General features: G+C 44.4%; 1 protein-coding gene across 1 annotated transcript in view; it reads left to right on the top strand.

Moving 5' to 3' along the window:
* The window catches only part of LOC147906341 (Pyridoxal phosphate (PLP)-dependent transferases superfamily protein), a 40,685-nt gene extending 26,154 nt beyond the window's left edge, over positions 1–14,531 (top strand). Inside the window, exons 5-9 of the mRNA XM_087378177.1 lie at positions 250–406; positions 556–668; positions 880–938; positions 5,841–5,949; positions 13,228–14,531. Coding sequence (XP_087234303.1) covers positions 250–406; positions 556–668; positions 880–938; positions 5,841–5,949; positions 13,228–13,680 — 891 coding nt within the window. The 3' untranslated portion in view covers positions 13,681–14,531. The remainder of the gene's footprint in view (positions 1–249; positions 407–555; positions 669–879; positions 939–5,840; positions 5,950–13,227) is intronic.
* Positions 14,532–15,051: the final 520 nt, after the last annotated feature.

Here is a 15,051-nt window from a genome sequence, read left to right as displayed (position 1 = left end):
TCGGAGTCTTTTTTCGGGAACTACACGAGAGAAGGTGTTCCCTAAGGTTAGAGTGATGAATTTATTGTATGTGTCCCTAGCTAAATGATGCACATATGTTCTGCTTATTCAGGTTGAATGAGAGAATGTTCTCACATTTTCATGTTTGGGTTTCTGTTTGTCCTTGACTTGGTTATTGTATATTAGTTGGACTGTAGTGTTTTCCATGGTTAATAATTTACTTACCCCTGATTCTTGTATCCTGATCAGGCTTTTGTGAGCCTGGTTCTTACTCTGTGTGATGCAGGTGATACGGTGGTTATGTTTGTACCCTACTATTTCAATGCATACATGAGTTTTCAGATGACTGGTGTTACTGAAATACTGGTTGGCCCAAATGATCCCACAACTCTTCAGCCTGATGCAGGTTTTTTTGTTGCATAGGCTCCAGCATACTTTTCCTGCATGAAAGAATAATTTAACCAGTTTTTGAGTACAAATTTCTGTCCAATGTATCAATCCACAGAACTTCTCTCAAAGGATTGATGCATCATGCCGTCTTTCTCTGTCTCGTAGACTGGCTTGAAGAAGCTCTTTCCCCAAAAGAGGGCAAGGCGATTCCGAAGCTTGTCACTGTGGTGAACCCAGGAAATCCATCTGGAATGTTTATACCAGAACCACTGCTACAAGTAAGTCCTCCTTTGTTGGCAACACTTTTAAAAGGCAGTTTTCTTACGACATGTGATTGAGATGCAATCCTTGCAAATGGTTTCTTCTAAGAATGTGAGCAATGTTTTCCTTTGTGGAATTTTCTTCTGGATACGCTGTCTGCATATGGAAGCTTGAGAAAATACGGGGATCTTATTGAACCTTTTACATTTCCCTTCTTTTGCCCTGCAGAGAATATCAGAACTGTGTAAGAAAGCGGGAGCCTGGCTTGTGGTAGACAACACATACGAGTAAGGAAATTCCAGTTTTATCTGTTCTTTTGGCCTGGAGATGTTTCGTTTGTTACCACGGAGTCTCAGGTCCTTGAAAGTTGAAATCCTTTTGGAGAGATCTTAGGGCACCAAGGAGCTCTTGACCTCCACCTGCTTCCCTCCTCTTCAGCCCATGCCCCTCGTGCTCCCCCCTTGCCTTTTCTTTCCCACCCCCCCTCTTTTTGCCCCTTTTAGTTTTCCCCTTGCCTTGGCACTCCCAGTGTCTGTCCTCATTCTCTTGGTTGCTCCTCCCCTGGGCTTCTGCCACACCCCGTGGCAGCCCGTCCCCATGTTGGGTTGCAGTCTCATCCACCCCGGGGCTGAGGCTGTCCCTTCTGCTACCTTTTGCAGCCCTTTCTGCTGACTTTTTCTTCTCCCCTGGGCTTTCTGCCTTCCTCCGCTCGTGCTGCCCCTCCTAGCTCCCTCCCTCCCTTTTTGGTTCCCTCCCTCTCCCATGGCCTGTTTTGGGTACTCTCTCCCACTTAATCCCCACCAACACCCACAAACAAATATGTGCCTTTGGTGTTCCTGCCCCTCTCCTTTTTCTTTCTCCTCCCCCCTCATTCTCCTCATCCAGCACCCTTGCTCCCCCTTCTTGGCCGAGCTCTTCTGTCTGCATTGTTTCAGGGAGGAAGAAAGGGAAGGACTCCAATACGAATGCATGCTGACAAGCGTAGCAATATTTTGGAGCAAATAATTGCAAGGAGGACACAGCCAGCTTTCATTAATAAATTTGTCTTAATCAGAGAGGGACAGCATGAGCAAGAGGTTGTGAAAGAGACAAACAAAACAAGACATGTGTAGCCCTATGTAGAGTCGTTTAATGATTTTGAAAACCTTAGATGGTATGGCATTGGCACGATGGGAATACACTTTTTTGTTTGTGTGTGTGTTGGGGGGGGGGGGGGGGGGGGAGGGGTAGAGTGCCAAAAACCAAGCATTAACATCTAATGCTTCCCCTTAATGCGGAGTTTAATATCTTGCCAGCCCAACATCGGTAAGCTGTCATCAAAGAGGTTACCAGGTCATCTTGGAAGATGACCAATGCACGGTCCTAGCCTTGGTTTTCACTAGTACATTATGTCATGGGTTATTTCAACTTGATGCATATGAGAAAAGAGCATGTTCAGCTTTTGTGGCTTCTACCTCTCCCATGCAGGATGTAGAGTTATGGCATGCCAGGTTTGGGCATGTAAATTATGGCAGCCTTATGTTACTGTAGAAGCTTAATATGGTTGATGACTTGCCTCGTTTGGAGACCCCTCCAAACAAACAATGTGAGGCCGTCGGACCATCTTTTAGGTAAAATTCATCGTTTTTTCAATAACAAGGATGGTACGGCAGTCTGGGCTACATGTAAGTTACAGCTCGTCCATATTGATCTTTATGGACTCATATGCACTCCATCTCTTGGAGGTCATCTCTATTATATTACATTCATAGCTGACTTCACATGTTGTACTTGGGTCTTTGCTCTTAAGCAGACGTCCGAAGTTTACAAGTCATCAAACACTTTCTGGGCTTGGTTGAAATCAATCGGAATGCTGGTTGCAGACCCTCCGTTCAAATCTAGGGGGGAAATATCTATCCAAGGCATTGGAGTTTTTTGTTGAGAAGGGCTTTACACATTAGTTTACGGCTGAGTGTACTCCTCAAGAGAACGGGAAGGGTGAAAGTTAAAATTGGTCACTTTCGAAGATGGGGAGATGCATGCTAAAAGCAAAAAGGGTTGCCACACAAATTTTGGATGGAAGCCATTATGTGCTCGAATCATATTTTGAATAGGTCTCCTATGAAGGCTCTTAAGGTCGTATGACACCTTATCAAGCATGGTTTGGTTGTAAGCCTGATGTGGGCTACTTTTGTGCATTTTGGTTGTGTAGCATATGCACGCGTGTCTCAAGAATTGAATGGCAAACTTGATGACAAGGCAAAAAAGTACATCTTTATTGGCTACAGCAGTGAAAGCAAGGGATATAGAATTTGCTGCTCTGAGTTAGAACTGTTCTCTTCCCGTCTTTGCTATTTGCAGTCCGTAGTGGTGCTGCAACCAGTCACCTGATTTGACCGAAGGATACCTACAAGAAGGGGGCTTGATCATTGTGCATATTGTAGGGATTATGGGCACGAAGTTCTTTGTTTTGCTTTGGGCCTTGAAATTGTTTTGTATGTATCTCTAAGGCAAAGTGAGGACATACCAACCAAATCAGAGATTTGCTGCTCTGAGTTAGAACTGTTCTCTTCCCGTCTTTGCTATTTGCAGTCCGTAGTGGTGCTGCAACCAGTCACCTGATTTGACCGAAGGATACCTACAAGAAGGGGGCTTGATCATTGTGCATATTGTAGGGATTATGGGCACGAAGTTCTTTGTTTTGCTTTGGGCCTTGAAATTGTTTTGTATGTATCTCTAAGGCAAAGCGTAGTATAAAGGGCACGGGTCACCCATGTTGAGCCCGATCTTGTCAGCCTGCACTCGCTGTTTTGCATGTGTCTTGGTTCTCACAGTCTTGTTGTGCCGTGTGCGTTGCAGAAAGGTGGATTGTGCAATACACTATCCACCTTGGCCCCTCAACCATTGTCTGCCTCCAATTTGTTTGTGTATCTAACTCTTTTTGGTTTTAAGTAATTGTTAATGATAAGATTAAATCCTTAACACAACCTCACGAGGCTATCACTCCACCATCTCATCATTTGCTAACTTTCATAATGATTAAGTCAGCTCTTTACATCTGGAGTTTTGGCAGAGCACAAAAAGTTTTGGATACCATGTATGTTTGGCTGTGTTGGAGAGAGAAAAATGGAATATTATTGTCTTCACAAGCAAGTGGAACTTGAATGAATAGAACATAGACTACTGTTTTATTAGCTCTGTTTTAGTGCCAGCCTTTGTCATGGCTGAGTTACTCTTCACCTCCAACGTGCTGACCAAAACACTGTACAAAGACGTTTGTATAAATGGGTGAGTGGAAAAAAGTAAATGTGTGAGACTGTATGTTCGCCTTATGGTCTCAACCCACTATTAGCTGCTGATGAGGTCAAGGTCATAGCAGCTAGTCCGTAATCCCTGCCATGCATGATGGAGTTTATGGTTTTCAACTTTATTGGTGACTATCATGATGTTAGAACTAGAATACTGGGTTTGTTTTAGGAGGTTGGATTCATCTAGATGCATAGTGGTATGTGCGCGCAATGGTCTACACTTATTGCTGGGTGTTCATGACATGGATTGGGTGCCATAGTAGCTTGTCCTTGCTATTTATGATAGAGTTTCTGGATTTCACCTTGTGAGTGACTGCCATGAGGTTAAAACTAAAGTTCACTCATTCTGCTCTTAGAGGATGAATCTGGCAAGTTCCTAGATTTTTCCAGATACATGCATTTAAGAGAGTGATCCCTAGCCGCTCATTGTAGCGTTGAAGCCCAGGCTGAAACCAAAGAGAACTCCAAGGGAAATGACAGGATGACCAAGGATCTAGCTGAACTGAATAGTTCTCAGGATATGAACAAGAAGGATAAAAGAGTGCCAAATTGTTGCTGAGAGCCACTTGGAGGTTTTTGGATGATAAAGATTTCACATAGCAACAACAATGGATTGTTGAAGAGTTCTGAGACTCTTAGAGGATATGGAACGCATCAACCGGTTTTAAACGGCATGGCATGCTCACTTGAAGTAGAGGTGTTATATGGGAAGGTGATGTGACATTTGTTGGGGAACCACCTTGTGATGGGCATGGCACTCTGAGACAACATGCATGCCAAGCTCACGAAGGTGGTATCAGCTGATGGAGTTCATAACAAGATTACCAATATCACTGGTCTTACATATACGATCAGAGTGTCAGGCTCACTGCTGGATGGCATGCAGATATGTGGGACTCCAATGTTTAAAAAATCATGTGAAATTTAATATCGTCGAGAGCTGTTGTATGAAACTAGAAAATGTGTTATGTGCATAGTTACGTCCAAACCTTTGGAGGCTTGAACTTTTGCATGGGTAACTATGAACATCAAAACATGTGCCCAAAAAGGATATCCCCTTGGTCCCTCCCCCATGCCCATCCTTGGGAGCGCATACATGCCAAAACTTCATTCATGATTTACTAGATGATATGTGGCTTAGGAAACCTTCAAAATAAGTATTTTTATCCCGTTCGGGTCTTAAAATGTGCAAAACTTCAAGTTGGGAAAAATGTCTCCAAATGTATGGATCCTTATCTAAACGATTTCTGAAGTTAGATCTTGCTTTTGATGCCTGTTTCAGTAGTTGAAACTTGAACCATGCGATTAAGGTTGTGAACACTTTAAGGAGAGCATTTACCTCATTGCATCATACATCTCTCCTATATATTTCTCTCTCTCAAGGTCTCACTAAGAAAAGTGTCATATGATCTGGTTTTTTCAAATGATTATATGATTTGCTTATTTTGAGCATGCGCTGAAGCGAGGTCTACTTTTAGTTTTAGAAATTAAAGAATCCAGCAAGATATATCTCAATCTCGTGTAAGCTAGAGTGTATGCTAATACAAAATGAACTCGATCCAAGCTTGAGCGGCTTAAAAACAGCAAGAGTCTGCAATCTGTAGTTTGTACTGTAATGTTACTGTCCCTTCGGTTCATAGGTTGGTCATGGGGTATGTAGTGTTTGCTTTTCTCTTGAACATGCTACCTTGAGGGGAGGGGATATAAATGTTGCATGCTGATATTGTTTTTAACTGATCCAATACTAGAGAATCTATTGATGTCAACAAACTGAAAGCTTGTTGTAAGACGCTGTAGTAGAATTATGCATCTTTACAGTTTCCATTTGTGTCACATGCTTTTTTGAAAGTAATTTTTATGCTGTCATCTGGCGAGTCTGTAAGCATCATCAAACATGTTCAGGTATTTCATGTACAAGGGACTGAAACATTTTTGCATCGAAGGAGATCACATTGTGAACGTGTTCTCTTTTTCCAAAACATATGGCATGATGGGCTGGAGGATCGGATATGTGAGCTCCTTCAACTCGCTCTTGAGGCTGTATAAAGTGATATATGAATTTTGTTGTCAGTTGAGTCATGAAGAATATCATGTTGACCTACTATAATCTGTGTTTGTTCCGTGGATTGACAAGTTGCATGCTGCATCTATTGATGCTTCTGGCCTTCCAAAATCAGTGATGCTTGTCCTAATTGAGTGGAAGATTAAGGCTTTTTTCTTCTCCTCTCTGATATTAATCTAAAGGCAAGGAGGTGGCTTGTTGTCCATAAAATGTATTGGTTGAAGAGAATAGGGAATTTGGAATCACAATTTTGCTGGGCTGCTCTGGAAGAAGTTCATCTTGTCAATTAGATTCGAAGAGTATGCATGGTAGAAGCCTAAATTGACCCAAACACATGAGAAGAGAGGATTGTTCTTATTCCCATGTTAGCATCTCACACACTATGCTTACAAAATAATGGTTCCACAATGATCTCCCAAGGTTGCTTCTCCTTATTGCTTGTTCACATCCCACACTATGCTTACAAAACAATGGTGCTGTGATGATCTCCCATACTGAACTACCTTTGTACGAATGCACATAATCTCAGGCTGCTAGAGGAGTCTGAATTGGACCTGTTCATGCCACAAGCAAAAGGCCTATGTAGTCTACCTCTATGGAAGACCATGTATGGTGCATTTGGATCTATCATTTCAATTTTGACTCATATCCAAACTAGCCAACAGAGACCATGACTTTTTTGCCGCCTGCTTTTCTCAAAAGGTTCCAAATTGCAACTCGGACACCTGGAAGCTCACAAAATCAACCTTATTCCTTGAAGTGTTGCAATTAATGGCCAACCCTATCAAGTTGGGGAAAGAAGCTTCACGCAAGTGGAAGAGTTGTTGGAGGAGGTCAATTGTCTTGGTTGATTGAAAGAAAGATGGGCCTTTGTGAATGTGTGGGATTATTGCCTCTTGATAGGATCACGTCGGCCTGGCTGGGGCTGCCACTTCCCAAAATGTGGACACCAGACTCTAGAGGGAGGTCATGGTAATGCTTTGTCTCTTGAAAAATCACACGCAATGCTCGGAGATAATAGTGCAAATGTGGCACCTCCTGAAGCAAATAAAGGATGTGATAGAGATCCGAGCCATGACACGTGATGCAAAATCTTCTTGGATCAAAAGATATTGGGTGGACTGGGTGAGCAATTTGAACGCGGAATTTGGTAAATGGAGGTTCCTGGGGATCTCTTGGAATGCCATGAGATACAGAAGGTTCTAGGAAATTATGGTATTAGTCCATGCCTTCATTGAGGGGTATTCATTTGTTGGGGTTTTATGTATATGACAGCAAATATAGAAATAGCCTAAATAGAGAAGGAAAGGTACATCGTGGCATGAGGTATGGAATGCCATGATGAGTTGGCTTCGAGCTTGAATTGCAGTCCATGTTTCGCTTGAGGTGTGGGAATTCACAGTGACTAGAAGGGGCAAAATGTGCTGCCATGACCATGGAGAAGGCCACAATCTCGAGGAACAGGATTTATCGAGATGGAGATTTGTTACAACTTTTGTCAGGATGTGGGTGCAATGGGGCTGTACGGTAAAATTCCCAGGACTAGGCATGGGTCCCAATGCTGTTACCACCGATCTTGCAAAGGTACAGCTGTTGGGATTTATGATCATGAGCTAAGTGTTACATCCCTAGCTAACACAGGTTAGCTGGTGACTCACAAGTGGGTCAGGAAAGACCCTAGGGGGAAGAGTAGGTGGGTTAGGAAGGATAATCCTAACTAGAGTGTTATATCTAGATAGAGGTCTAAGACCGAATAGAGTGTGTACGCTAGGTATAGCAGTAGAGTGTGGCTATATATATATATATATGCCAGTGTCGGTAGCCTCTCACAAGGTAGGTCCCAGACTCTATGGAGGAAGGTCACTGTCTGAAAGGTGGCATCGATTTGAAGAGGGGTCATAGCAAACTCTGCCTATACTATCTGATGGGGGACTGAGGGCTTACTACGAATCATCCTGGATCCCATGATTATCTGTAGCCACTCAAATCTCTTCCACTCTGTACTAAAAAGGGGGGAGCCTGTCCATCTAAATGCCATGATTGGCAAACCAAGCAGAGACGTGTGCATACCATGCTGTATCAAACCCACTCTCTGCGAGTCGGATAGAGGATTCCAATGCTAGTCTCGGTAGCCTCTCACAAGGTAGGTCCTAGACTCTATGGAGGAAGGTCACTGTCTGAATGAAAGGTGGCATCGATCTGAAGAGGGGTTATAGCAAACTCTGCCTGTACTATTTGATGGGGGACTGAGGGATTACTACGAATCATAGTGGATCCCATGATTATCTGTAGCCGCTCAACTCTGTTCCACTCCGCTGCTGAAATATCACACCCCCACAACGGTGCTGCATACATGGCAGTTGGTCTGACTAGGGTGTCAAAAAGCCAGCACTTCGTCGGTGGGTCTTGGAAGTGCGCTTGGAAACACTGTCACTCTAGCCGGGCCAAAGCCAAGTATGTGTAGGACTGCACAATCTCTACTGGCTGACCTCGGTAAGTGAAGCTATGTCGATGGAGCATTGGGTATGAGGTGTTGAAGATCATAACCTTGGTCTTCCCAAGGTTAACTGTCACCTCTCTCTCTGTGCAGAACTCCTCGAGGGCCTCCAGATGTCTCTGTAATCCCTTTGCTGAGGACGATAGGAGGACTATGTCATCTGCATATAGTAGTATCGGTACCAACAAATCAGCCAGCGGTGCCCCCCTCGCCTCCCAAGCAGTCTATGAAGGATGTGATCTCATCAATGTAGAGGCCGAAGAGAGTCGGTGAGAGGGGGCATCCCTGTTTCACCCCAATCGTGCTCTCCACCCATCATGATAGGCCTCCTAGGGCATGAACTCGTCCCCTGACGGACTCATATAGGCTCATCACCCCCCAAATCAGAACCTCTGGGATCTGCATCTCCTGGAGTCTCCTGATCATGCGGGATCGTGGGACAATATCGAAAGCCTTCCGAAAGTCTACAAAGTAGGCATAGACTTTCTGACGCCTCGACCTTGCCGCCTCAATGATTGCCCTCAATGTGAAGATGTGGTCTAGGGTGGAATGCTGTCTCCGAAATCCTGCTTGTCCTAGAGCATGCTGCCCATGTGCCTCTGTGTGACTGATGATCTCTCTCTCTAGTACAGATCCATAGATCTTGGCTAGAGTGTGGCCAATCATGAGAGTGCCGTAGTTCCCAGTGTCCATGGGGTCACCTGCCTTGTGTATTGGGACGATGGTGGTAGTGCTTCAAGAGGGTGGAAAGTCGTGGCATATGGCATGGTTGAACATCTGTGCTAGGATCGGGGCCGAAACCTTGTGCCCGTGTGCGAAATGCTCCATCCATAGCCCCTTATGATCCTGTGCTCTCCGGTTATGTAGCCGACGGAGTGCCGCCCGCACATTCTGTGCAATGAACAAGTGACAAGTGGCGGGTTTGGGCATAGCGGACATATCAGGTGGTGCTTGCATCGGAACATCATAGAGATAGCATTGCCAAACACCCGGGTCTGTGATGGGGATAGGCGGCTTCCTCTCCGATAGGAGCTCCCATCCGATAGTAGGATCCCCTCCTCTGAACGAACTAATCACCTCGTCCATCCTATGGGTGAGGAAAGCCCGCCGCTTGCGGCGTGTCAGCCGTCGTGAGATCCTCTATGCCTCAGGTGGTGTCAAGTGGCCAAGGGCTTGCTCACGTGTGAGGTGAGCTCTCATCTCTCTGCACTCATCATCATACCAAGAGTTCCGAGGCATCTTTCCCACTGAAATGCGCCCATGCCAAGTCGTAGGGAAAGATCTGATAGCTGCGTCTGTGACGACTGTGACACGGGTGTCTGATGCATGGGTGAGGTGTACCTCGTCCCTAAGTAGTAAGCCTAGGAGCTCCTGTGCCAAATGGCTCACGTAAACGGGATCAAGGGTCTGGTCAAAGTGGACCCATACACAAGTAGGAGTGGGGGGGGCTCTCCATGTGACTGGCGTAGTGGTGGAGATATTGAAGGATAGGTATGAGTGGTCAGCACCTAGCGGGGGAGGAGGCACAACGAAGTCGTGTACCCGTGAGGTGAAGGATAAGGGACCGAGTAGGTAATCCACTGTACTAGTACCTCCACCATGCGGGAAACAAGTGAACCCACCAGATAATGGCCATCTCTGTAGGCCATTATATATGATTAGGTCATGGATAGCCCCTAGGTCAAGTAGATGCCGGCGGTATCCCGTCACGTGTGGTGCATCTGCTGAGTGTCTCACTGTCCTAAGCTTTGCAGTGTCTAGTTCTGGTACTATGAGAGAGTCTGATGTAAGCCCACTTGCCTGTCACCTGTGCGTGCATTGAAGTCACCAAGAAGGAGGCTGTCTCCTAGTTTGGAGAACTCAATGAGATCATCATGTATCGTCTCATATGGGCTGTGTCCCTTCGCAGTGACTGCGTGTGCATAAGGTGATGTATCTAGGGGAAAGTAGCACACTGCCATGTAGATTGGTCGGGCATCAGGTATCTAGACACGGACCCACATATGTTGCGCGTGTTCCTCTCTTCGAACCACTGAAATGAGGGGTCTCAAATGTGATCTGAAGGGGATGGCCACTCCTCCGGAGCCACGTACTCCACTATCTCCCCTCATTTCCTTCCGGTGGGCTGACTCCCATGTATATCCTGCCACAGTGGGCAGTCCTCTCTCTGGACTCTCATGTGTCTCGGTGTAAAAGATCATGTCTCTCCCAATGTATGTCTCCGAGAATCCTCCTGGGTCACTCTGGAGTGTGCCATTGCAGTTCCATACTGCCATCTTGAGTTCATTATGTGCATTCATCCCATTGGTCCAACACCGTCATAACTCCCCATCTTCCTTCTCTTCCCTGTCTGGTCTCTCGCGGATAATGACTTTGCCATCTCTATATACAGCCCATTTTCCTGCCTCCCTTGCTGCCATTACCCGTACCATTCCCTCCCTTCTGTGCTCCTGCTGTAGGAGGGTTAGATCATCATCCAAATATATCCTGGTCCCTTTCAATGCTGCTCTCATGCTCATAATGGTGGACCTATCCATGGCATTCCGGAATTTCAGTACTAAGGGTCTCATTGGTGTTTCAGCTTTACCTACTCTCCAGGCTGTCTCACATGTGAGATTAACTCCCATTTTAGTGAACAAAACTTGGGCATCTGCCATTGGGGTATCTCCCACCGTCAAGCCCCTTACAAGCACATTCAAGACCTTGCTGGATCTCCTTTTCTCTTCCTCTAGAGTCTCAGAGATAAACTCCTTCTTGGGTGCAATTGATCCCTTTTTAACCACTGCTGTCCATTCAAGCATTTCTTCTTTCCCTTTATTGAGTTGTTGTGTGATCTCAGCATGTTTCCCAATCATCGTGGCCTGCATGGCCGCCATCTCTTTTTTGAGAGCTGCATTCTCTGTTCTGAGTATTTCCATGGCTTTACAACTCCCCTCTGAAGGCATTTGCATATCCTTCATTTGCTGTAATTCAACACCTAGTGAATGCATCTTGTCTTGGAGCTTTACCTTCTCATTAATCCATTCTGTTTTTTCTTGTTCCCAATCCTCTTTCTTGGCCTTTTCTTTCCTCCATTCTTCTTGTATTTTCCCTCCCTGCTTTTTAAACTCAGAAAGGGTCTTGTCAACATGGGCTTAGTATGGGGACCATGATCAATACCTGGATAGTGGATCTTGCTAGAGGCATGGCAGTGTCTAGCAAGCTAGATCAAAGCATTCCTAGTGGATGGGGCTTCTGTGGTATGGGACGCAGAGGTCTATCGATGTAGGATAAAACCATGTGTCTATCTTGTGACCTCGGCCCTCCAATGCTCCGAGGTGTGCTAATAGTTTTTTTTTTTTCAAAGAAGAGGTGTGCTAAAAGTTGTGCAGATTTCAGTGAAGATGATCTTGGAAGGTGGCTCAAAGAAGGAGTCCTGTCAATGGCATCAGAGCAAGTCTTCACTTTGAGAATCATGGTAGAATGCAAATGCCTGCAACTGGTGGGTGTGTGTCTTCTTGGTAGTTATGTGCTTTGGAAAAATTTCCGTCTTTTCTTCCAAATTAATCTAATGGTGAGGCAGATAAAGATCTAGAAAAATAGAGAATACTATGGTGATCAAGTAAACATCGTGGGAGCTTTCTAAGATAACCAGGAAAGTTCAGAAAGCCATGAAAACAATATGGTCATCAGAAAGTCCAGAATATGGTCATCAGACAATGTGGTTCAGAATATGGTCATCAGACAGTGTGCTTAGAAAATCAGAGGCATCACCAATAGACAGCTGGGATTTCGGCAGAGTTCCAGAGTCGAGAATATGCTGTGCGGGAAGAGCTGCTGAGATTGCGGGTGCCATACTAGGTCTTGGGTGCGAAGCTAAGGTACTACTAGGCCGGACTGTACAGTACAAAGTCGCTACGTCGACCCACAAGTTAGCCTCCCGGCTCACCACATGGCAACTTTACCAACCTAAAGTTGAGATCGTAACCCTATAAACATATGTTGGATGGCTTGAGGGGACAACGAAGGTTTTGAGTGAAGTGGGGTTGCAGAACTGCGCATCTGCGCTGCTTTTGCTGTCATGGTCTGGCTGTTGTGCTTAGGGTAAGGGGAACGAGTGAGGGCGACGGTGACGATGATGCCATTATGAACTTTGAATATGGCACAAGTAGACAAGATCCCGTTAATAATTGATGAACAGGTTGTTAAGATGACTGGTAAGGTGTGGTCTTTGTGACGAGGACGCAAATCTGCTAATTAGAAAACGTTGGAAGCATCAATCTGTTTTTCCTGAGATGACATTGCGGCCCCATGAATTGGCAGTCTTGACTTGGCCAATAGAAACCTGCATTGACCAAATTAAGATTTATATATACCTGGGTTAGTTGAGAACAAAAGTTTCTATTTGCCTTATAACTTTTTTGTATTGCCACTCAGTTCTGCACATAGGCAATTTTCCACCCTGCGTAACTATCTATCTCGAAATTTTCATTATCTATTGTTAGATTTTGCCCTTTTCCGCTGTAATGATCTTTGTATTTTGAAGTATTATTGGGGGTTTTTAAGTCCACTATCTTGCTTGAATCTGTGACAGATGCATCTCTCTCTCTCTCTCTCTCTCTCTCTCTCTTTCTCTCTGGTTAATCTTGGTGGTCTATAAAGGGATGGTGCAGACAACGTCCTCTGGAATCTAAATTTTGGTGTCCAGTGATTAAATGTGACAAATTCATTAAAGTTTTAACATTTTGCAGATTGCATACCCATCAGGAGTTGACGGTCTTGCTGCTCAGCTGCTCAAAATTCAAGACAACATTCCAATCTGTCCGTCCATTATTGGACAAAAACTGGCTCTATTCTGTCTGGAAGTAGGCCCAGAATGGGTGCGTGAGAGGGTGCAAGGACTCTCAAAAAACATTAATATTGTTAGGGATGCGTTATCGCCTTTAGGAGAAGAGGCAGTGAAAGGTGGTGAAGGTGCAATTTATCTCTGGGCAAAGTTGCCAAACCTTGCAAAAGACGATGTTGCTGTGGTTCAATGGCTTGCTAAGAAGCATGGGGTGATGGTAATCCCTGGCAGTGCTAGTGGTGGACCAGGGCATATTCGGGTTTCTTTTGGTGGCTTACCTGAGGTTGCCTGCAGGTTAGCAGCAGAAAGGCTCAGGAAGGGTTTGGAAGAGCTTGTGAAGAGAGGATTAGCTCCGTAACTAATTGTTGCTATTGCCATTATTACTGGTCCTGAAAAGTACGGACCAGTTTGGTTCAGCATTTCAAGATTTTTTGTGAAGGTGCTCTGATACTTTTTATAGGTACTAAACTATCTATATCAAGATGTATTGCTATTTCATTGTTTCACCCATCACCATGGGGACTTCAATGGTCTGTTTTGGACACATAATTCACATCGGAGCAAAGGGTTCTTTATGAACAGATCCTTTATTATGAAATAGTGGATATTGGCGCAGTGGGTAACGAACCTGATTCTAATCTCCAAATGCTCTGTACATCGACATTCTCAGTGGTGATCCATTCACACACATTTTGTTCCTTTCTTGACACATGTATTGGCCATGCATATCCATCCCCCGTGGAATCTATGTGGTGTACATATGCAGTTTGCAACAGAGGAGAAGAGAATGCCATATAGAGGGGTGCCATGCTCTAGAACCCACTGTGACCTTTTCTTCCTATGAACGACATACTCATACTGGAGATGATGCCTGATATATCATTGTCTCAGGCACTAACCATTTTTAGTTGCCATAAAGGATTTCAATGCCACCATTTATTTATTTTTGAAACTACAGTGACACCACTGTATAAAGAATGCAGGACATAGGCCTGCAAACGGAATCGTATTTTATATATCATTGATAGGTGAATTCATCTTTTACTGGTTAGTAGTCCCTACTGGGGAACCTTTGCACTTTCTATTGTGGATGGAATCTTGTTTTTTAAAGGTGTTCAGAAATGTGTGGACATTGTTCCACAAAAGGATGTGCTTATTCTGATAACATTTGATGAGAAGACATGCATTGTCTTACTTCATTGATGGATTATATTGCAAAGAAATTCGTTTTCTCCAAGGTTGTACAGTTTCAAATCATTTTTTAGCTTCATAAAGTAATGGTGGTTATATTTACAGGCCTGGAATCATATGCTATTTTCACGGCAAGATCTAAAGATCTATTCAGCAACGTGTGAATGATGAATGTAAGACAAAAGAAGGTGGAAACCTATATCTTCTAGGCCTCTCTGTCACAGAAAAGTAAGTAATAGCAGTTTGTCTATGCATTAACAAAGCTAAAATAAATGTCACAGACGGAAAAACTGAAGATGTCTTGCTGTTTGATAATATATAGATGAGGTCCTGGGCCTATAAAGAGGGACATGAACTAAGAGTACTGCCAAAATAAGCCATGTGAGTTGTAAGCCTTGAAGATGTACCTTGACGAGAGGGGAAAGGATGTGGATATCGCCTCATCTTCCTGAATTTGAAGAGAGAATTAGGCGTGCCAAAGTTGCTCCAATACGTACCAAACCTCTTTGTTAATATTATGTCACAATGCAGCCTTTTA

Source organism: Dipteris shenzhenensis, chromosome 1 (assembly GCF_047967505.1).
Source record: "Dipteris shenzhenensis isolate YYH24624 ecotype China chromosome 1, Dip_SZ_1.0, whole genome shotgun sequence".
In the NCBI taxonomy this organism is placed as follows: Eukaryota; Viridiplantae; Streptophyta; class Polypodiopsida; order Gleicheniales; family Dipteridaceae; genus Dipteris; species Dipteris shenzhenensis.
The sequence above is the reverse complement of the archived record's forward strand: the minus strand, read 5'-3'. Positions and strand labels throughout refer to the sequence as shown.